The 22,966-nt window shown below is 44.6% G+C and overlaps 1 protein-coding gene and 1 pseudogene across 2 annotated transcripts; both read right to left on the bottom strand.

Annotated features, from left to right (window-relative positions):
• Window positions 1-2,786: 2,786 nt before the first annotated feature.
• On the bottom strand, window positions 2,787-2,966 carry LOC309970489 (small ribosomal subunit protein uS14-like; annotated as a pseudogene). The gene has a single exon. The product of its transcript is annotated as a small ribosomal subunit protein uS14-like (transcript).
• Window positions 2,967-16,068: 13,102 nt separating this feature from the next.
• On the bottom strand, window positions 16,069-18,290 carry LOC309970347 (hydroxycarboxylic acid receptor 2-like). Its single transcript, XM_082852676.1, is given in 2 exon segments — window positions 16,069-17,016; window positions 17,018-18,290. Coding segments are annotated over 2 exon segments (1,086 nt in total). The 5' UTR covers window positions 18,044-18,290; the 3' UTR covers window positions 16,069-16,956.
• Between the last annotated feature and the right edge of the window lie 4,676 nt (window positions 18,291-22,966).

Consider the following 22,966-nt stretch of genomic DNA (forward strand, 5'->3'; position numbering starts at 1 on the left):
AACACAGAGTCAGACAAAAGTTGGACAAGAAACAGTGATCAAGCTCAAATCCTTGTGGGCTGTGAAAGAACACACCCCAAATCCTGGGTTAGAAGCAGAAAAGGAGGGTGATTTGCCTCAAGGGCCTACAAGATCCCTCACTGTTTTTTTTTTTTTTACATCTTTATTGGAGTATAATTGCTTTACAATGGTGTGTTAGTTTCTGCTTTATAACAAAGTGAATCAGTTATATATACATATACATGTGTTCCCATATCTCTTGCCTCTTGCGTCTCCCTCCCTCCCACCCTCCCTATCCCACCCCTCCAGGCGGTCACAAAGCACCGAGCTGATCTTCCTGTGCTGTGCGGCTGCTTCCCACTAGCTATCTACCTTACGTTTGGTAGTGTATACATGTCCATGCCTCTCTCTCGCTTTGTCACAGCTTACCCTTCCCCCTCCCCGTATCCTCAAGTCCATTCTCTAGTAGGTCTGTGTCTTTATTCCTGTCTTACTGTTTTATTTATTTATTTGGCCACACTGCGCGGCTTGTGGGATCTTAGTTGCCCCACCAGGGATTGAACCGGGCCATGGCAGTGAAAGCCCCAAGTCCTGACCACCGGACCGCCAGGGAATTCCCCCTCACTGTTTAAAAAAAAAAAAAAAGGTGAATTATTTAGGTATTTGCTTTAAGGCTGACGATCATTGATATATTGAAGCACAGACTAGTCTTTATCCCAGAGTGTTTCTCAACCCCTTTTCCTTTATTGCCCCGCCCCCAGTTACCTTTTCAGACTCTTTTTTTCTAATTGTCCCGCTCCATGAATCTTTTTTTATTGTGATAAAATATACATAACATAAAATTCACCATTTTAACTATTTCAAAGTGGCATTAACTATTGATACATTCACAGTGCTGTGCAACAAATACCACTGTCTGGTTCCAGAACTTTTTCATCACCCCAAACAAAAACTCCAAACCCATTATTATGCAGTCACATACCCCCCCAGGTCCCGGAGACCATTAGTCTGCTTCCTGTCTCTATGGATTTGCCTCTTTTGGACATTTCCTATAAACGGAATCATAAAATACGTGGCCTTTTAGTTCTGGCTTCTTTCACTCAGCATCATGTTGTATATGTATCAGTACTTTATTCCTTTCTATGGCTGAATAATATTCCATTGTATGGATGGATGGATGGACCACATTTGTTTAACCATTCATTTAGTAGATAAACATTTGGGTTGTTTCCACCTTTTGGCTATCATGAATAGTGTTGCTATGACCATTTGTGTTCAAGTGTTTGTTTGAACATCTTTTTCAGTTCTTTTGGATATATTCATAGGAGTGGAATTGCTGGGATCCTATGGTAACTCTATGTTTACCTTATCAAAGACCCACCAAACTGTTCTCCACAGTGGCAGCACCATTTTGCATTCCCACCAGCGATATATGAGGGTTCCAATTTCTCCACATCATCACCCACACCTCCCCCCGCCCCCCCATGAAAGGTTAATAGCACACATATACCACGTATGTTTGTGTACTGTAGCCCTTTTGAAGGCAGACTTTGTGTCTAATGGAAATATTTGCAGGGGATCATAGACTCAGAAGCCTGCAGGAATTTATAAAAACACTGCTGGCTCACCAAAAACACATCTGCCAGCCCTTAGGGCCAGCAGGCCGCCAGGCTGCAGACACGGATTGATTTTATTTTATTAAAATATGTATAGGGTGGATGGAACATCATTTATTCCATCGTTCCCCTTTTCCTTTTGATGGGCATTCATTTTGTGGCCAGCTTCCTACCACACATACAAAAAAACAATGTTCCCGTCAACATCCTTGTCCTTAAGTATTGGTACTTTTATTTTTCTGGGACGGATTCCCAGGAGTTGGATAAATGGGTCAAAGGGTTTCGTTTCCATTTTAACAGATGTTGCCAGATTGCTTCCCCAAATGGCTGCAAAACTTCACATGTACCAGAGTGGCCTTTTCTCCATATTCCTGCCAACACTTGAGAGCACTGCTTGTTTTAGTTATGTCAGTCAGTCTAGTGGATGCAATGTCTTATTGCTTCTTTAATTAGCATTTTTCTGACCACTGTTGAGTTGGAAGATCTTTACATTCTTTTGTTGGCCATTTGGTTTTGCTCCTCTGTAAATAATCTGTTCATAATCTAAGTCCATTTCTGTCTTGGTTGTTTGTCTTGTTCAGGTCAATTTGTAAAAGCTCTTTAGATAGCATCCATCTGAACTTTGGCTTAATTGCAGAGAAGTGATTAAGAGCATCGTCTTCTGGGGCGGGCTGCCAAGGGTCGCCTCAGAACTTAGCCCCTGACTGGCTATGTGACCTCGGCAAGTCATTCAACTTTGCCCCAGTTTACTCATCTGGGAAGTAGCAGTCATGATCAACATCATAATTCCTACCTCATACTGTTGTTCTAGACACCAGTGAGTTAATACAAGTCAATAGGATGGTGCATGGCACACAGTAAGTTAGTCAACCACAGTTGGTGACTATTATTTGTATTACAAATAGTTTTCCAGCTCCATCATTTGCACTGGCTATATTTTTGGTATCCCTTGTCACATAAAACATTTTAATGTTGACATAGTCAAATACCCATCTTTTCTTTCATAGCTTCTGAGTTCCCAGGCTTGGTTAAGAAGATCTCTCCATTTCCTTCATGATGAATTTCCTTGTCTTTTGGGTAAGTTTAAAATTTTTTATTTTACATACAAAGAGTTAGTATTGTTTCTGAGGAAGGTAGATATGCTGGATGACCCATTCAAGAAGTTCACACTTAGTCCAACTTAATGAAGCCGATGTCCTTCCCGTACTGGCGGAAACACTGGCAGTACATATTGAGGCTGTATTTCTGGATCAGGTTGTACCACTTTGGGCCGGTTTGAGCAGACGCGGCAAGAGCTAGAACGCTGGCCAATATTTTTGGATGACTCCAGTAGAGCTGCTGGTGACCCATGTTGCTTTCTTGGCTACAACTAGGCAAAAGCCAATTTCCTTGTCCTGATCATTGGAGGCCTATAACTCACCATGTCCCACGCTGAGGTGCACTGTCCTCCCAGCTCCTAGATCTGTTTCCTCCCCTTCTCCCTCATCCCTCCGAGATGAGACCTTTAGAACACTTTCACTTCCTCCCTCTCCTCCTTTCCTTTCCCATCTTCCCCAATGAGACCCATGAGACCCTTTACCTCCCCACCCCCACTCACCAGTCTCTGAGGTTTGGCTGAAATAATTTAGTATTTGTTAGAACTCCCTTAGAGGAGGTCCATTTGGTTTCAAGAGTCCTTCTCTGTTACACAAATCCCTCTCTGGATCCACTTAGATGTAAGACATCCTATGCCTGTGTTCTTAACACTGTTTTCTCTTTTGTTTTCTTCTTCTTTCAGTTTTCTTTTCAGGTGTAGTTGTAGTTTGGTAAGTCTTTTCTCAAGTCATTTCCTCAGATGAAGACCTGGGACTTATATTCTCTGAATCCTTGGGGTATCCTTGACTCTTCTCCTTTTGCCTCAATAGATGGAAAGTATTTTGAAAACTGGATAGAGGATTCTTGGGTCGGAGTCCTTTCTCTCTTCTGTAGATACTGGTCCACTGTCATCTTTCCATAGCGTAGATGAAAATCTAATGCCAGCCTGACTTTTTTTCCTTTGTGACTATCTTCTGCTTTCTGCTTGACACTTGTAAGATGGTTATCTTTCAGGTTCGGTGACTTTACCAGAATATGCCCACATATGACTCTTATCAGATCAGTCTGGAACTCAGTGAGCCCTGTCAGTCTGCAGTTGCTGATCTTTAGTCATTTCAGGAACATTTTCTCCTATTATTTGTTGATCTGTCGCTTATTCTTGTTTTGGAACTCCTATTGTGTGTTCATTCATTCTTCAGGAGCTATCCTCCAACTCTCTTGTCTTTCCCCACAGATTTCTATTTCCTTATCATTTTGCTCTATGTTTGGAGACATTTCTTGCACTTGGGCTCCCAGACTGTTCATTTAGCTCTCAGTAGAGATTCTACTCACCTTCTGTTACCAAATGTGGGTTTGACTGCTCGCCACTCAAAAGCCAATACTCAAGAGACAAGTGTTGGTTGGAAAGGAAAACTTGCTTTATTCAGGAGGCTGGCAACCTGGGGAGAAGGTGGACTTGTGTCCAAAAGCCACCTCCAAATGTTCTGCTTGACCAGGAAAGTTTTTAAAGGGAAATCATTTGGGGATGGGGTCAGAGTCTTCATCACCTCCCACTGTGTGCAGACTTTCTTCTGATTGGTTGGTGGTGGGGTAACAGGACAGTGTCCCAGGAATCTTGTGCTTGGCCTGAAGTTACCATCCTCCACCTGGGTGGGGGTCTTAGTTCCTACAGAAGAACTCAAAGATATTGTTCTGTGTACCCCTTGAGGAGGAACCAGGACCCTGCCCCAAGGCTGCACTATTGTTTCTTCACTGCTTCTCCTTTGTTTCTGCATCCCCTCCCTTCCCTGATAAGCAACTGTTCAAATCTGCCCTTTCCGAACTCGGGAGGTCAAGGAGGCTGAATAAAGCCTATTTCCTACAAACAAGAAACAGGGGACACAGAAAGGATTTGAACCCGGGAGGTCCCCACAGGGTCCTACTCTGTTTCATTAGCATCAGATCCCACAGGTGAAGGGCTCAGTCCCACAAGACTGTTGGACTCAACTTCAGAAGAACAAACAGTCACAAACCAGATGGGGAAGAAAGCCTGTTTAAGGCCCCCTGCCCAAATCGCCCTACCTCAATTTTTCCAACATTGTAATGGCATTTCTTCATTTAAAAATACATCATGGGAACTCCCTGGCAGTCCAGTGGTTAGGACTCTGCGATTTCACTGCTGAGGGCCCGGGTTCAATCCCCAGTCAGGGAACTAAGATCCTTCAAGCTGAGTGGTGCATGGCCACAAAATAATAATAATAACAACAACAGCAATAATAACAATAGTAATAATAATAATGATATAGAGATAGAAAGTAGATTGGTATTTGCCAGGAGCTGGGGCATGACTGACAATGGGCATGGGGGGTTTTTGGGGGCGGAATGATGAAAAAGTTGTGGAATTAGACAGTGGTGATGTTTGCACAAGTTTGTGAATATACAATAATAAAAATGGCTGAACTGTACTTTAAAAGGATGAATTTATCATTTCTCAGCCTTTTGTCTAAGATCAAGCATCAGTATCTGTTTTTAGTTCGTGTTTTTAGTCAGTGAACTGTGGTTGAGGGCTGGAGGACAGCATCCTCAGGGAGTTGCATGGTGTCTTGGTTGCGTGGATTGGGTGGCTGGGAATCCAGTCTGTGTCTGGAGCCAGGCTATGACCCAGGACATCCTGGTCACCTCTGCCAGCATGCAGCCATACCCAGGGACCTGCTGTGGCTTCCAGAATCAGCTGGACCATCTCTCTTGGGAGTTTCTCTGGCTTCCCTCTGTCAACTGGTTGGTTCTCCCAGATTCCATTTTATTTCACTCTGTCAGCTATAAAGGATGGATCACTGGGCTGTTGAGATAGAGGGGAAGTGCTGGCTTAGTCCTCAATGGGAAAGACATAGGAAGGGCCCAGGCAGGAGTTTGAATTTTGTGCCCTGGCTGTCCTGCTGTTCTCAGGCTTTTTAGGCATGTATCTGAAAGAAAGTCTCTTGAATTAAGACTATAAGAAAGTACACAAGATATTCAATAACGTAAATGACCTAAAAAAAAAGATGAATTTTATAGCATGGGAATTATATTTCAGTATAAAATATCTGTAGCTGTAAGGATCCTAAGCCCAGGACCTCTGTCATCCTCTCTGCACCCCCAGCACCTGGCCAATGAGTGGGAAAGCTGGAATTTCAACCCAGAAACATCTCATTCCAAAAGCCATTCTCTTTCACCTCCACCCCACATTGATACCAGGTAGCCTGGCAGCAAAGACTGTGCTGAGTCGGAACTCTATTCTTTTGATAATTGAAGGTTTTTGAGGTTAGGCAAAGAGGCATGGTTCAATTTTTGTTTTAGAAGGATAATTTTTAGGAGCTTTATGGGAATATTCTTTGTTAGAAATGATAACAGTAGATAAGACTATTCAGCAATTTTTTTCTGGATGGACTATAATAATTTTAGTTGTTCCGTTTAAAAAAAATTTTTTTTTGAAATCATGACTGAAATGTCAGCTTCTGTGGGAACCTCAGAGAGAAGTGTGATTTTTTTTTCTCTCAGTTTTTTAAAAATATGCATTTTAATGAATTTTGAGATTGGTTTCCATCATTAAACAAAAGATAGCTGAAGAGAGAGAAGAGGCAGTTGGGCAATGTTTGCCTGTGAAAAGTCAACCTGTCTTTAATGTTATTCTTCTACTTTTTTTAAGTTGAATTTCTCTGCTGTGTAGCACAAGAGGCCTTATGTGAAATTCTATTCTAATTTATAGGTGATAAGTGGTTTTAAATAAACACATGGCATTCCAGCTGAGCTCTGAAAACACTGGCTGACGGCGGCATAGGACAAAGACGATCAGACGCTGTGCGAGTTTGCTCGGGCCACCTTATCAAAGTTTTACAGCCTGGGTGGCTTAAACAACAGAAATTTTATTTTCTCACAGTTCTGAAGGCCAGAAGTCCAAGATCAAGGAGTGGGTAGAGTTACTTGTTCTGAGACCTCTCCCCTCGCTTTGTAGACAGCCGTCTTCCCCCTGTCCTCGCATGGTCTTCCCTCTGTGCACATCTGTGTCCTAATCTCTGTGTCCTCTTTTTATAAAGGCACCAGTCCTATTGAATTAGGGCCCCACCCCTAATGACCTCATTTTCATTTAATTACCTCTTTAACACCCCTTGTTCAAATACAGTCACATTAAGAGGTACTGGAGGGACTTCCCTGGTGGTACAGTGGTTAAGACTCTGTGCTCCCAATGCAGGGGGCCCGGGTTTGATCCCTGGTCTGGGAAATAGATCCCACATGCATGCCGCAACTAAGAGTTCACATGCCACAACTAAGGAGCTGGCAAGCCTCAACAAAGGAGCCCACCTGCCACAACTAAGACCTGACCCAACCAAATAAATAAATATTAAAAAAGAAAAAAAAGAGTACTGGAGGTTAGGGCTTCAACATAGCAATTTGGGTGGAGGGGGACACAAATCAGCTCATAACAGACACCCTGGTTTATGTCTTGCTCTAAGGAGTTGTATTCAGTGAAACTGAGGAAAATGTTTATACGAGAACTACCCAGGCTAGAAACGACCAGAAATCATAAGACACTGGCTCATACCTAGTATTCCACTCTAAGTCCATCCTCAGACCACCCCCTCTGGGGCAGGGATCTTGCCTGACCCAGGAGAGGACTGGGGACAGAGAGTGGGGGATGGGAGAGAGGATGAGCTAGAGAAGAGGGGCAGCTACTCTATAGAGTTGTAACAGTTTTCTTTTTTAAATCACGTGAAATTAACATAACATAAAACGAACCATTTTATTTTATTTATTTATTTATTTTAATTTATTTAATTTATTTATTTTTGGCCACGTTGGGTCTTCATTGCTGTGTGCGGGCTTTCTCTAGTTGTGGTGAGCAGGGGCTACTCTTTGTTGCAGTGTACGGGCTTCTCATTGCGTTGGCTTCTCTTGTTGCGGAGCACGGGCTCTAGGCGCGCGGGCTTCAGTAGTTGTGGCGCACGGGCTCAGTAGCTGTGGTTTGTGGGCTCTAGAGCGCAGGCTCAGTGGTTGTGGCGCAAGGGCTTTGTTGCTCCGCAGCATGTGAGATCTTTCCGGACCAGGGCTCGAACCCATGTCCCCTACGTTGGCAGGTGGATTCTTAACCACGGCGCCACCAGGGAAGCCCAAAATGAACCATTTTAAAGTGAACGGTTTAGTGGCATTTAGTACATTCTCAGTGTTGTACAGCCATCACCTCTATCTAGTTCCAAAACATTTTCATCACCCAAAAAAGAAACCCCCTGCCCTTTAGCAGTCACACCCCATCTCCCCTCCCCCAGCCCCTGGCAACCACAGTCTGCCTTCTGTCTCTATGGATTTGCTTCTTCTGGACATTTCATACAAATGGGATTATACAGTATGTGGCCCTTTGTATCTGACTTTCACGTTATGTTTTCCAGGTTCATTTTTTAAAAATATTTATTTGTCTATTTATTTATTATTTACTTAGGCTGCGCCAAGTCTTTTTCCTTGTTTTTTTAAATTTATTTATTTTGGGCTGCATTGGGTCTTCATTGCTGCACGCAGGCTTTCTCTATTTGTGGCGAGCGGGGGCTACTCTTCGTTGTGGTGTGCAGGCTTCTCATTGTGGTGGCTTCTCTTGTTGCGGAGCACGGGCTCTAGGAGCATGGGCTTCAGTAGTTGTGGCATGCAGGATCGGTAGTTGTGGCTCGCAGGACCTAGAGTGCAGGCTCAGTAGTTGTGGTGCACGGGCTTAGTTGCTCCACGGCATGTGGGATCTTCCCGGACCAGGGCTTGAACTTGTGTCCCCTACATTGGCAGGTGGATTCTTAACCACTGTGCCACCAGGGAAGCCCTGAGCCGAGTCTTAGTTGCTGCATGTGGACTCTTAGTTGGGACATGCATGCGGGATCTAGTTCCCCTGACCAGGGATCAAACCTGGGCCCCCTGCATTTGGAGTGTGGAATCTTACCCACTGGACCACCAGGGAAGTCCCTTATTTCATTTTGTAAGAGTTTTTAACCTTATGGTTTCATAAACAAGCTAATTTTGGGCTACCCTTTATGAGTTTCCCAAGTTGCCAGCCATAAAATCTTTAAAACATAAAGGACATTTGTGGGTATTTTGAGGGATGCAAAAGAAGGTGGAGGAAAAACTGAACATGGAGAGAGAGGGCCTGAATTGTAGCATCTGCCCCATAGTCCCATCAGGTAACCTGATCATGTGTGTATACAACCTCCTACTCACAAAGATCAAAAACCAATAACACAATTTGTGTTCCTACCACCCAGACTTAACAATCCTTCTGCTTCTTGTATGTCTTTGTTTTAATTCTATGACATTTTACTACATATGGAGATTTGTATAACCACCACCACATTTAAGATACAGATGGGGGCTTCCCTGGTGGCACAGTGGTTAAGAGTCCGCCTGCCGATGCAGGGGACACGGGTTCGTGCCACGGTCCGGGAAGATCCCACATGCCACGGAGTGGCTGGGCCCATGAGCCATGGCCGCTGAGCCTGCACCTCCCGAGCCTGTGCTCTGCAGCGGGAGAGGCCGCAATGGTGAGAGGCCCATGTACCGCAAAAAAAAAAAAAAAAAAGATACAGATGGTTCTGCCACCATGAGGGAACACCCTCATACTGTACAATGCCCACTCCCTCCTCTTTAACCCTTAGCAACCACTGATCTATTCATCTTCTTAATTTTTATTTTATTTTATTTTGGCTGCACCGCTCAGCTTGCGGGATCTTAGTTCCCCGACCAGGGATTGAACCTGGGCCCTCGGCAGTGAGAGCATAAAGTCCTAACCACTGGACTGCCGGGGAATTCCCTATTTGTCTTCTTTATGATTTTGTCATTTCAAGCATGTTACATAAATGGGATCATACAGTATGAAACTCTTTAAGATTGGTCTTTTTTTTTTTCCCCTTAGCATAATGCCATTAAAATCCACCCCAATTGCTACATGTGTCAAATAGTCTATTTCTTTTCATTGCTAAGTAGTATTCCATGGCATGCACGTGTCCCAGGCTGTTTAACCATTCCCCCTTTGAAGGACATTTGCAGATCCTTCTTCTAAAATAAAGTAAAAGCGTTACAGAGACAGTTGAGGCCTCCCCCCAATCAAGTGCTCCTCCTTCCTCCACAGGGGTCCTCTGTATCTTGCAGCTGCTATGCCTCCTTCTCTTCCATGATTTTTGTTTTGTTACATACGGATGCTTCCAAAATCCATGTTATTTCGTTTAGCATATTTTAAACAGTTTTTAAAATGTTATCATATTACATGTATCTTTTGGCAACTTGCTCTTTGCTCTAGATGTTATGCTCAAGGTTCAGTTCTATTGATACAGGTAACTCTGGTTCATTTTTTTCTTCCCTGCTATGTATTGATAGTATTCCACTGGGTGCCTGTATTGCTGTTTATCTGTTCCCCTTCTAATGGACACTTAGGTTGTTTCCTGGTTTTCACTATTACAAACACTGTTGCACTGAACATCGTTTACCTGCCTCCTCGTGAGATGGTAGCTTCATTAGAAAGACGAGAAGAATATTCAACAAGGAAGAAAGAGCTCAGTCACCAGTGAGCTTTGGAAGAAGGGAAGCTAACATTTATTGATCCACTCAGTGCCAAGCATGGTGCCTGGCAGCTTAAGTACATGAGCTCAGCCTGGACCTGGGAGATCCCTAATGGTCGGGCAGCCTGAAAAGTTCTGGATTTATTGACCCCTAATGGGTCAAGGCACTCACCCTACTTTTTTCAGTTCACGTCGCTCATCTCTCACTTTGCGTTGTTTCGGAACTTTAAAGGCAAAGACTCTGGGGTCAGACTGCCTATATTTGTTCCCTCGGTTCATCACTTACAGGTCCTATGACCTTTGGCAAATTATTCAAACTCCCTGGACCTCAGTTCCCGTATCTGTGAAATGGAATAGCACTTACCCTATGAAGTTACTGAAAGGATGAAACGAGATCACCTATGGAAAACACTAGGCATAGTGTCTGGCCGACGGCGTGGAGGAAATCTTCCATACAATAATTGATAGCGATCAAATGATGCTAAATGAAGCATCTCTCTAATTATGAGCCAATCTTTGCCTCATGTTGTTTTACTGAAATAAAAAATGAATCAATACCATTTTCCTACTGAAGCATTGTATTCCAAAGGAGGGATATTTTGTAAGCACAATGAAAAGAAACCCACTGTCTTTCAACCTGATGACATCAGTAGGCAGTTTTCTCTTCTTTTCAGTTGCATTGGAAATGTCATGTACTGTTCCCAGTACCTATTGATGCCCGTAAATCTCTCTATATACTGGCCAGTGCCCAGTATATCAGTATTTGTTAAGAGCCTAGAAGTGCTTGCCTTTCATAAGACAGGGCCATGCGACTGTGATCAGGCCTGATGTTTGTAATGCCACATGCAAATCCCTTCTCCCTGAAGAGACAGAGGGTGACCAAATCTTAAATTTGAGCCCCAAGAGAACCCAGCACCGGGCTGTAAAAATAGCCATGTTTCCTGTGTCATAGCAGACGCAGAACTCAGTGAACAGAATGTCATGGCTAGGTACTCACCACAGCTAAGCCTGCCAAAGAGTATGTCTTGGACTCGAGTTTATTAAGTAATATATAAAATTGCAAAGATTTTAATTCTCTAGGAAGGCCTTCGGAAGGGCTCTAGCAGTCAACATCTGGAGGTCCACATCTGTTTGGGTTTAGGGCAGTTTGAACTGCATTTCTTCCTCAAGGTTGGCTGATTACCTGTCTGTTCTCCAGAGTTTTGTAACGTGGCAGAAATTTTGGAAGCAAGAGAATTGAGATCAAGTCTGCTGAAAGTGCAAACGTGGTTTTTAAGCGAGTGATGTGGGCGGTGGTCTGAAATGTTATCTGAGGAACGCCTGGCAGTCAGCATGAGTTCACATAAACAGTAGTTTAAGAATACCCTTTAGCGACTTCCCTGGTGGTACAGTGGTTAAGAATCCGCCTGCCAATGCAGGGGACACGGGTTCGAGCCCTGCTCTGGGAAGATCCCACATGCCGCGGAGCAACTAAGTCCATGCGCCACAGCTACTGAGCCTGTGCTCTAGAGCCCTCGAGCCACAACTAATGAGCTCACGTGCCACAGCTACTGAGGCCCGCGCGCCTGGAGCCCATGCTCTGCAACAAGAGAAGCCACCGCAATGAGAAGCCGGCGCGCCGCAACGAAGAGTAGCCCCTGCTCGCCGCAACCAGAGAAAAGCCCACGCGCGGCAATGAAGACCCAATGCAGCCAAAAATAAATAAATTAATTAATTAATATTTAAAAATTAAAATACCCTTTAGTAGTTACTAGAGGAAGGCTGTGGGGGAGGGGGAATTGGATGAAGATAGTCAAAGGTACAAACTACCAGTTATAAGATAAATAATTCTTAGGGATGTGATGTATAACACGGCAGATATAATTAACTCTGCTGTATGTTATAGATGAAAGTTGTTAAGAAAGTAAATCCTAAGAGTTCTCATCACAGGAAAATTTTTTTCTGTTTCTTTAATTTTGTATCTATATATGATGATAATTTACTAAACTTATCATGATCATTATTTCATGTTGTATGTAAGTCAAATCATTATGCTTATACCTTAAACTTCTGCAGTGCTGCATGTCAATTATATCTCCAGAAAACTGGAAAAAAAAAAAAAAAACCTTTACACAGCAGCCATGTGATTGTTGTCCTAATGACCCTTTTATAAAATGTGGTTTGGGACCAATCAGATTATTTCTAATGAGAATCTGACCTGAGAGACACAGGTATTAAGGGTTGAATCATGTTCATGGTTAAGAGGTGGGTGAAGAGCTGTGCGCTGGTGTCCTGGGTCTGCCCACGCCTGGTTGAATTCTCTCTTAGTTTCTGTGAGAAACACCGCTATATTTCTTCTCTCTTTAATTTTTTTGCTTAAGTTAATTTAAGTGTGTTTCAGTTACTTCATCCATAAGCACTTGGAGTTAAACAGTTATAGTAAGGCATCTTCTCCCTACCATGAGAAAGGACAAAAATAAAAAAAGAGGAATTTCCAGTAACACAAACAACCCGGCCTCAACGATTGAAGAATTTCATCAAAATTTCCTTTCCAATTTGAAGAAGTCGCCAATTTGATCCAAAGGATGGGGGAGCAGGCGATGATCCATATTTCTGTTGGTTGGTAATTGGTCAATTTCCAGTACCTAGTGGCTTCACCAAGGCACTGTGGTTAACCGAATCCCTCAGCTAAATTCTGATTGTAGAAGCAAAGTGGGAGAAGAGAGAGGCGAGCTGGGCTTGATGGACCGTCTGTGAATCCAACTGCTTGTTGTAAGCAGGAAGGTCAGCGGATTGACAGACCATAATCAGGAAGTATTTTGACTATTAAACCAAAAGGCATGTTAAGGACCAGAATACTAGGTGCAGTTTAAATCCCCTCCCGTCAGGCAAGGTGCCCTGGGGCAGATAGGCTAATAAACTTGGAAAAGTAAGAGAGTTCATAAAATCAGAAACAAAGACAATTTTGTACCCCTGATTTTATGGTTCTGGACTTAGGGGTAATCCCCCCCTTTTTTTTTTTAACCTACACCATGCGGGATCTTAGTTCCCCGACCAGGGACTGAACCCGCACCCCCTGCAGTAGAAGCGAGGAGTCTTAACCACTGGACCACCAGGGAAGTCCCAGGGCATTTCTTTGGGAGCAGCTAAAAGGAAGTCCTACTTTTTTACATTGCAGAGAGTAAACTCATGGAACTCATGACCCCAAGAAATGGTACCCTCCAAAATATAGAGGAAGTAATGAAAAAGAGATGTGTAAATGATGATAACTGCCCCTTCCAATATGTATATAGACACACAGACATGCATACATATAGTTACACACACACACACACACACTCACACACTCACACGTTGTACCACACACAGTTTGAGACTGAGTAGAATATGCCATTGGTTTAGCCCAGAATGTCATTGCTTGCTCCCTTTTAAAATTAATGTTGGCGGGCTTCTCTGGTGGCACAGTGGTTAAGAATCCGCCTGCCAATGCAGGGGACACGGGTTCGAGCCCTGGTCCGGGAAGATCCCACGTGCCGCGGAGCAACTAAGCCCGTGCGCTGCAACTACTGAGGCTGCGCTCTAGAACCCGCGATCCACAACTACTGAAGCCTGTGTACCTAGAGCCCATGCTCCGCAACAAGAGAAGCCACCACAATGAGAAGCCCTTGCATCGCGACGAAGAGTAAACCCCGCTCACCGCAACTAGAGAAAGCCCGCATGCAGCAACGAAGACCCAACGCAGCCAAAAATAAAATAAATAAGTTTATTAAAATTAATGTTGGCATTCTCCTGGACAGGGAAACAGAAGTATTTAGGAGACTGCTCTCTCTCTCTTTTTTTTAAATTGAAGTAGTTGATTACAATGTTGTGTTCATTTCAGATACACAGCAAAGTGATTCAGTTATACATATTCTTTTCCATTATGATTTATTATAGGATATTGAATACACTTCCCTGTGCTATACAGTAGGACCTTGTTTATCTATTTTATATATAGTTTGTATCTGCTAAACCCAAACTCCTAATTTATCCCTCCCCCACCCCCTCTCCCCTTTGGTAACTATATGTTTGTTTTCAATGTCTGTGTCTGTTCCTGTTTCATAAATAAGTTCATTTGTGTCATATTTTAGATTCCACATATAAATGATATCATACAGTATTTGTCTTTGTCTGACGTACTTCATTTAATATGATAATCTCTAGGTCCATCCATGTTGTTGCAAATGGCATTATTTCATTCTTTTCTTTTTACATTATTTATTTATTTATTTATTTTTGGATGCGTTGGGTCTTCGTTGCTGTGCGTGGGCTTTCTCTAGTGACGATGAGCGGGGGCTACTCTTCGTTGCAGTGCAAGGGCTTCTCATTGCAGTGGCTTCTCTTGTTGCAGAGCACAGGCTCTAGGCGCGCGGGCTTTAGTAGTTGTGGCACACAGGCTCAGTAGTTGTGGCTCGTGGGCTGTAGAGAGCAGGCTCAGTAGTTGTGGCGCACAGGCTTAGCTGCTCTGCGGCGTGTGGGAGCTTCCCAGACCAGGGCTCGAACCTGTGTCCCCTGAATTGGCAGGCAGATTCTTAACCACTGCGCTGCCAGGGAAACCCTAAATTTTTGTTTTTTTAAGCCACCAAATTTGTGGTACTTTGCTATGCAGCCCTAAGAGACTAATACTCTCACACACCTCAGGGCCTTTGCACTTACCATCCCCTCTGCCTAGAATGCCCTTCCTCCAGATTTTTGCACTGTTTGCTCTGTCTTGTTATTCATTGCTCAGCTCCAGGTCACTTCCCAGTCATCCCAGTCCCACCCCCTTTTTAGCCTGTCACCCTGCTTTGTTGGCTTCAGAGTCCTCATAGACATCCCAAGCTCCCTTTCCATTTATTTGTCTACTTCTTTTCTGTCCGCCTCCCCACGTTGAATGTGAGTTCTATGAGAAGAGGGTCCTGGGGACCTTATTCCTTGCTCTATTTCCATCAACCACTCAGAACACAACAGCACACAGCTGGTGCTTAATACATAAAAGCTGATGGGATGAATGAACGAAAGGACGGATGTGGGTTGTTAGTTCTGAACAGGTTGGAGTTTCACAACTGGGTTCCCTGCTGACTCATGCATCTGGGGCTGGGGGAATCCCTGCTTTCCTCTGAGCTCAGCTCTGCTCATCTGTTCCTCTTTAAGAAGGTGATCTCTGCTTTTAACTTTCTGTCTCTAGGAGTTAATTGAAAAAACAGACAAGCACACTGATCAAAAAACACTTCAGAACCTCAAGAAGGTTCATCGTTCTTCCTTTACTGCCATTCAGCCATGGCTGGGAGGCTGAGTATCTGCATTTCTTATTGGCATCCGAGCCACAATGCCAAAGCAAGCCTCATCTTGCTAAAGAACTGAGTGGAAGTGAAAGCGTAACAGAAACCTGGACCGATCACAGACTCAAACCAGTACGTCTCCTTTCCATCCCAGAATTGGGAACTGAAACCATTCCACAGGAAGTTCTCTCCTCCCCCAGTCTGGCTGGATTTCTTTTTTAATACACAAATACTCACAGCAACATTCACCAAGCCCTAAATAGAGCAAAGTGCCCTTGCAGTCCTGTCTGTACTGCCCTTCTGAATTAAATTGCTCTTACTTCTCCCAGCTCTCTCCCATCTTTGTTCGAATGCATATGTAAGTTTTACTTAACTATCTCAGGTTGCAGGTTAGAGGCACGTCCTTTTCTTACTTTACAGTATGTGGTATTTTTCTACCAGGGCAACCTGGTTGAAAATTTTATGGGTTAACAACACATAAAATTCTCCACATAAGTAAGAAGTCCATGTCTGTGAACCATCACCCAGACACATGCAACACCAGATTGTGTGTCTCATAGCAAAATTTATTGAAGTGGTAGATTTCTTATAGAAACACAAGCAAATGAACCAGGAGGAAGCTTTCCCCCCTCTAACCATTGGGCAGCATTTCCCTTTTAGTGATAAAAGCAAACAGAGGTGGCAAGCAGCTCTCTCCCTGAAGTCTTTTTAACAGTTCAACCTTCAAATTTGTGTAAACAAGAGAGGAATGGATTCCTTGCAGGTTGTAACATAAATGCCATTTCCGTTCCCTTAGTAACACTGTTTTGCTCAGTCCCTGCTGGGGCAAATCCCCTCTTTACCAGCACTGGAAACTCAGATACTAACCAGAGCTTATGAGTTTCTGTCTGGTCCATTTCTGCTAAAGCGTAGCTGAAAGATGGATTGGTCCCACGGAACCCAGGTGACCTCCTGGCTTGTTTCATGATGCCTGGGCTCCCTCCAGGAGCAATAATTCCCCTCCAATCACTTAGCTTTCCTTATCCCAGTGGGAGCCCACAAACAGGCTAGGCGTTGCCCCAGGAGCCGAGAACCATCAAAGTCTCAGGCAGGTGAAGGAAAGAGGCTGGTGAGTCACAGGTGCCAGTGGGCGTCTCTGTGGCTCCAACTCTCCAGCAGCAGAAATGTGGACAGTTTTGCCATCTTCAGTTCTGCGAGTGTCCGAGATTGAACAGAAGTTTCAGACGCCTAGAAGCTTCTTCCTCCATTCCCCCGAGATCCCGGTGGAGACACGCTGCAACCAAGCAGCCTATGCTGCCAGACCGATTCTCTAACTCTGATTCTCTGGATCTGGAAGTTCTGGGAAACCACAGGCCAAGGCTCGTGATGTTACTCTGTGTACCAGCCCAGCTGCTTCTCCAGAGAGCTTGGTCCTTGATGATCCTCTCCCTTCTTGGCTTGGTTATTTTAAGGAGAGGCCAGCGTCAGATAAGAGGGGCTCTGAGGCTCACTGGGATTGGCCATTAAAAGTGTCGGGAACATTCTTGGTAGTACTCAGATCCCCCGTGAGCTCGACACTTGTGCTGCGGTTATTCTCGGTCTCATCCGGCACCTTCCTCCATAGGCAGCGGTTGACCAAGGTGGAGAAGAAGTTGGGGAAAGATGGGCTGGAGAAGTAATACACCAAAGGGTCCAGCATGCTGTTCATGTAGGTGAAGCTGAGGGTGATGTAAAACGCCAGGTCAACCGAGCGATAGGTGTCACAGTTCCCCGTACCAGCGGTGCGCAGGAGCCAGAAAATGCGTATGCGCGCGGCCACACTGGGCAGGAAGCAGATGGTGAAGACGACGGCCACCACCATGATGAAGTTGATGGCCCTCCTGATCTTGACATGCTTGTTCATCTGTCGCTGCCGCAGGCTCCAGATGATTCTGGCCGAGCAGAACAGGATGATGCCCAGGGGCAGGAAGAACTCCAGGAGGAACATGGCGTCGTGCCAGCGGAAAGTGTCGCAGATGTTGAAGCTGCTGCACAGATTCGAATTGTGACTCCTGATCAGCATCTTTTTGTACAGGAGGTGCATCGTCAGGCCGATAGTGATGCCCCACAAGAGGCAGGAGATGAGCGCCGCCGTCCGATTGGAGATCTTGTTCAGAGCGTGATGGGGATGGACCACTCGGAAGTACCTGTCCACGGCCACCACCGTGAGGAAGATGATGCTGCCCTGGCGGTTCATGGCCAACATGAAGAGCATCAGCCGGCAGGGGACTTCCCCAAACCTCCAGTCCCACTTCCTCACATAGTTGTCCGTCAGGAAAGGTAGGCAGATGATCAGGAGGAAGTCAGCCACAGCCAAGTTGAACAGAAACACCCGGCTGGCTTTCCAGGACTTGAGGTGGAAGCAGAAGATCCACAGGGCAAGGCCATTGCCCAGGAGCCCGAACACAAACTCCAGCCCCACCACCGGCGGCAGCACCTTGGCAATGAAATCATCCCGGAACACACAGCAGTTCTTCTTGCCTATTTCCAGAAAATGCGGGTGGGACAGGTTCATGAGTGAATCGCGTTGGTCTTAGGGAGCGCCTCACCTAGCGAACGCTCAGGGAACAAGGTGTGGGTCTGAGTGGCGAACCTGTGGTTCAGCACTCGCCTTTATGTCATGTCAGGGTGTTGAAATAGATGACTGAATGGTTACCAGGAAACTACGAAATCGCTTTTAAAAAAAAAAAAAAGTCAGCGAGGCCCTTATGCAACCTGCTGTTTGCATAAACAAATAACAAAAAAAAAATCCCCGGGCATATAAGAACCCACAGAATTTTCTAAATGTAAAGAATACGTTTGGGCAAGCAGACTGTCATTGTGAATTATGACATGACATAATTCAAGCAGACTGAAATGTGGAAGGCTGTGTGCCTGTATATTGAATACTTAACATGGGAGAATTAATTCACTGTCATGTGGTTGCCTTGCATAATAAACAAAACAACAACAGCAATAATAATTTACTGTGCTCAACAGAAACATGAAGAATTGCATGGAATATTAACAGACTTATGTTTTAGGAAACAGTAGCATGTGTATGGTTTTTGTTTTTTTTTTTGGAAAGGCCGAGAGGACAGTAATTGTCTAGTATTTTATGAGGACAGATGTGTTGCATTTGATGTTTCCATGCCATCTTCTTTGTAAAACATGGGTTGCTTTTCTACACCAGAACCCTGCAATTAATCCCCAGCTAAGGGGAAAAAGAAGCTATCTGAGAGCAGCATGCCATTTCATAAGATGCTTGAAAACTTGAACCCAGTTGGGTTGCCAGTGGTATGTTACAATAAGTTAGTTTTTTTTCTTTGTTTGTGTTAGATTTTGAGATGGCTTCTTGCTCAAGTAAGTAATTTATTGTTGAGCACGTGACTTACTAAAATTAATAAGCTTTATTTTTTAGAGCAGTTTTAGGTTCCCAGTAAAACTGAGTGGAAAGTACAGAGCGTATATATACCAGCGGTATGCCAGCTGTCCCCACACGCACACAACCTCCCCCACGATGCACGTAATATTTTAAAAGCCCCCATTTTTGGAAAATTAAACTTAGAGAATGTAAAAAGACTTTGACCCCTGCCTTGCAGCAGGTCATCGTTGCACACATCATTTCTTTGCTTTTCAATATAATTGGGTGTAACACTACAGAACATTTCCACCCTGTAGTATTTTGGTCTGATGAATTCTTGCCATGCAAGAGGTTCTGAGTTGTGTTGCTTCTACTTTGAGTGAGAAGTAGGACATCTTCTTTAGTTTCACACCCAGGTTCCACGATAGGGATTTGTAGACTCCTCCCAGGAAACGGCAGTCAGGATGATCTAATGTTAGACTCACACAGGAGGCAGTGGCACTTGACGATGATGAAGATGGTGTTGGCACCCCCGGTAGAAGGAGCTTCCTTTGTGCCAGACGCCACACTCAGCGCTTTATTTTTATTTCTTTATTTATTTGGTCGTGCTGTTCGGCATGCAGGATCTTAGTTCCCCCACCAGTGATTGAACCTGTGCCCCCCGCAGTGGAAGCGCGGAGTCTTAACCACTGGACCGCCAGGGAAGTCCCATCATTATCTGAAATACATTATCCTGTTTTCACCTGACTTCAGTCCATGAGGTAGGGACTGTTACTGATTCCAGTATCAAAATGAGGAAGCTCAGAGAGGTTGGTCATCTATCCAAGGCTGCACAGCTAATAAGATTTGAATCTGGCCCTGGCTTCAAGGCCTGTGTCCCTAACCATTATACTACACTGCCTCTTATTATATTATTGCCCCTTCTAGAAGGCTGTACTGGGTTGAGGTCACATTATGTGGCTGTAGTTAGACTCTAGTGAAATGACTAGTATTTGCTTCCCGTCCTTGCTGCCTGTGAATATCCTGCTCCCTTCTTGGATGCATGTGGACTTGTCAATGACATTCATAAAGTAACCCTAAGTAACCCTAAACTAAACCCTAAGTGCCTTTATTAACTAAGAGTCAGAAAACCTGACTATTCACGATAGTTATTTTGGGGAACTGGAATTTGCAAGGGATCCTCCGTTTCTAAGTTATTTCATAATATTTCCTTTTTTTCTTTTTTTTTTTGACTGCATTGGGTCTTCGTTGCTGGGCGTGGGCTTTCTCTAGTTGTGGCGAGCAGGGCTACTCTTCGTTGCAGTGCGTGGACTTATTGCGGTGGCGCCTCTTGTTGCGGAGCACAGGCTCTAGGCGCATGGGCTTCGATAGTTGTGGCTCGCAGGCTCAGTAGTTGTGACCCATGGGTTTCGTTGCTCTGTGACATGTGTGATCTTTCCGGACCAGGGCTTGAACCCGTGCCCCCTGCATTGGCAGGCGGATTCTTAACCACTGCACCACAAGAGAAGCCCAATATTTGCTTTTTAAAAAGAAATAAAAAGTCATAGGGGACTTCCCTGGCAGTCCAGCGGTTAAGACTTCGCCTTCCAATGCAGGGGGTGCGGGTTCCATCCCTGGTCGGGGAGCTAAGGTTCCACGTGCCTCGCGGCCAAAAAACCAAAACATAAAACAGAAGCAATATTATAACAAATTCAATAGAGACTTTAAAAATGGTCCACATCAAAAAAATCTTAAAAAACGAAAACAAAAAAACCCCAATACCACGGATAAAATTAGGAAAGAACAACAATAGATACTGTTACGTTTGAAAAAAAGAGAGAAATTGGAGGCCCTGGATGCCTTTTTCTCACTCCATCATTAGCCGTGAAACCTCTTAACCCCTGAGCTTCCTCATGTATAAAGTGGGGGATGAGACCATCTTCCAGCTTCTTTCCAGTTCTCACACCCTAGGATTCTAAATCCAGGTCCACAACTACTCAGACAGAATGTCAATCCCGGCCTCCCTGGACTCTGGCCCTGCTATGGAATTTCCTGTCTTCCGATTGTGCTGTGGGCATGTTTTGTCTTGCTCCTGTCCTTTTATGTATTTTTTTTTTTCTTACTAGTGCATGAGTTGTACAGAAACTTGTTCCAGTGAATCATTTCAACTGCTCAGGCAGTGATTCTACCAAGTTTGGGGGAAATTCCGCTTAACATTTGTGACTTTCACAATTAACTCGAATCTCCATGCCTAGTTCTCTTATTACAACTGGAATGTGCCCCTGAACGGGACGGAACTACTTTTTAAAATTAAAAATAACAATAGCAGGGCTTCCCTGGTGGCGCAGTGGTTGAGAGTCCGCCTGCCAGTGCAGGGATATGGGTTCAATCCCTGGTCCGGGAGGATCCCACATGCCGCGGAGCGGCTAAGCCCGTGCGCCACAACTATGGAGCCTGCACTCTAGAGTCCATGAGCCACAACTACTGAGCCTGTGTGACGCAACTACTGAAGCCCGCGTGCCTAGAGCCCGTGCTCCACAACAAGAGAGGCTACCACAATGAGAAGCCCAGGCACTGCAACGAAGAGTAGCCCACGCTCACCGCAACTAGAGAAAGCCCGCGCGCAGCAACAAAGACCCAACTCAGCCAAAAATAAAGAAATAAAATAAATTTATTTAAAAAAAATACTAATAACAATAGCTGTCCTTTATCAAATGCTTGCTTTTTGCCAGGCATGAGGCTAAGAGATTGTGCCTACGTGATCTCATTTAATCCTCCCAAAAACCCTGTGAGATGTCCTATTATGATCACCATCTCCATTTTACAGATCAGAAACCCCAGAGATGTTAATTCACTGTTTGCCTTTTTTTTTTAATTGAAGTATAGTTGATTTACAATGTTGTGTTTGGTTTCTGCTGTATAGCAAAATGACTCAGTTATACACATATATATATTCTTTTTCATGTTCTTTTCCATTATGGTTTACCACAGGATATTGAATATAGTTCCCTGTGCTATACAGTAGGACCTTGTTTATCCATCCATCCCTGGTGGTCTAGTGGTTAGAATTTGGCACTCTCACTGTTTGTCTTTGTCTCACTGTTTGTCCTTGTAGCTGGGGTCTCTGTTTTAGTTATCTAGTGCTGTGTCACAAACCACCACAAGATTTAGTGGCTTAAAACAATCACCATTGCGTTCTCTCTCATGGTTCTGTGGGTTGACTGGGCTCAGCTGGCTGGTCCTTGTTTGGGTCTCTTAGATGGCAGGTAGGCTCACGCAGGCCATGTGGGATGCCTGGGCTTCTCTCCCTCTTCATATGGTCTGTGTCTCTCTATATGCCATCTGCACACAGCCTCTTCACATGTTCTTTCCACTGAGCGCGCTGGACTTCTTACAAGGCTACTCAACACTTCCGAAAGCACACAGGCAGGCTTTCTGAACGCCTAGGCTTGGAAATCCCAGAACATCACCTCCACCACATTCTACTGGCTAAGGCAAGTCGCCACGCCAGCCCATCTTCCACGGGGAGGGCCACATAAGGGTGTGGGTTCAGGAGGCACCGTTCATTGGTGGTATCTGGGGAGACTTGCCTCTGCAGGTAGTAAATGACATTGAGTTGGGACATTTGGGAAATGAGAGACCTTTGGACCACTAGTGACGAAGAAGAAGTAGGAGAAATTGGGAAATAAGGGGGCAGAGGAAGCTGGTCTTACTGACTAACAGAGACATTAAAAGAAAGGAGAAAGGTATTTCAGGGTTTTGAAACGTGGTGTTAAATTTATTGCAAAAAACCTAAGGGCAAAACCAGAATAACCAAATAATCTTGAAAAAGAAGAACAAAGTTGGAGAATTCACATTTCGCAATTTAAAAACTTACTGCAAAACTACAGTAATCAAGGGGCTTCCCTGGTGGCGCAGTGGTGAAGAACCGGCCTGCCAATGCAGGGGATATGGGTTCGAGCCCTGGTCCGGGAAGATCCCACATGCCGTGGAGCAGCTAAGCCCGTGCGCCACAACTACTTAGCCTGAGCTCCAAAGACCGTGTGACACAACTACTGAGCCCGCGCACCACAACTACTGAGCCCACGTGCTACAACTACTGAAGCCCGGGCTCCT

This window comes from Leucopleurus acutus (assembly GCF_964270905.1).
Source record: "Leucopleurus acutus genome assembly, chromosome: 13".
NCBI lineage: Eukaryota > Metazoa > Chordata > Mammalia > Artiodactyla > Delphinidae > Leucopleurus > Leucopleurus acutus.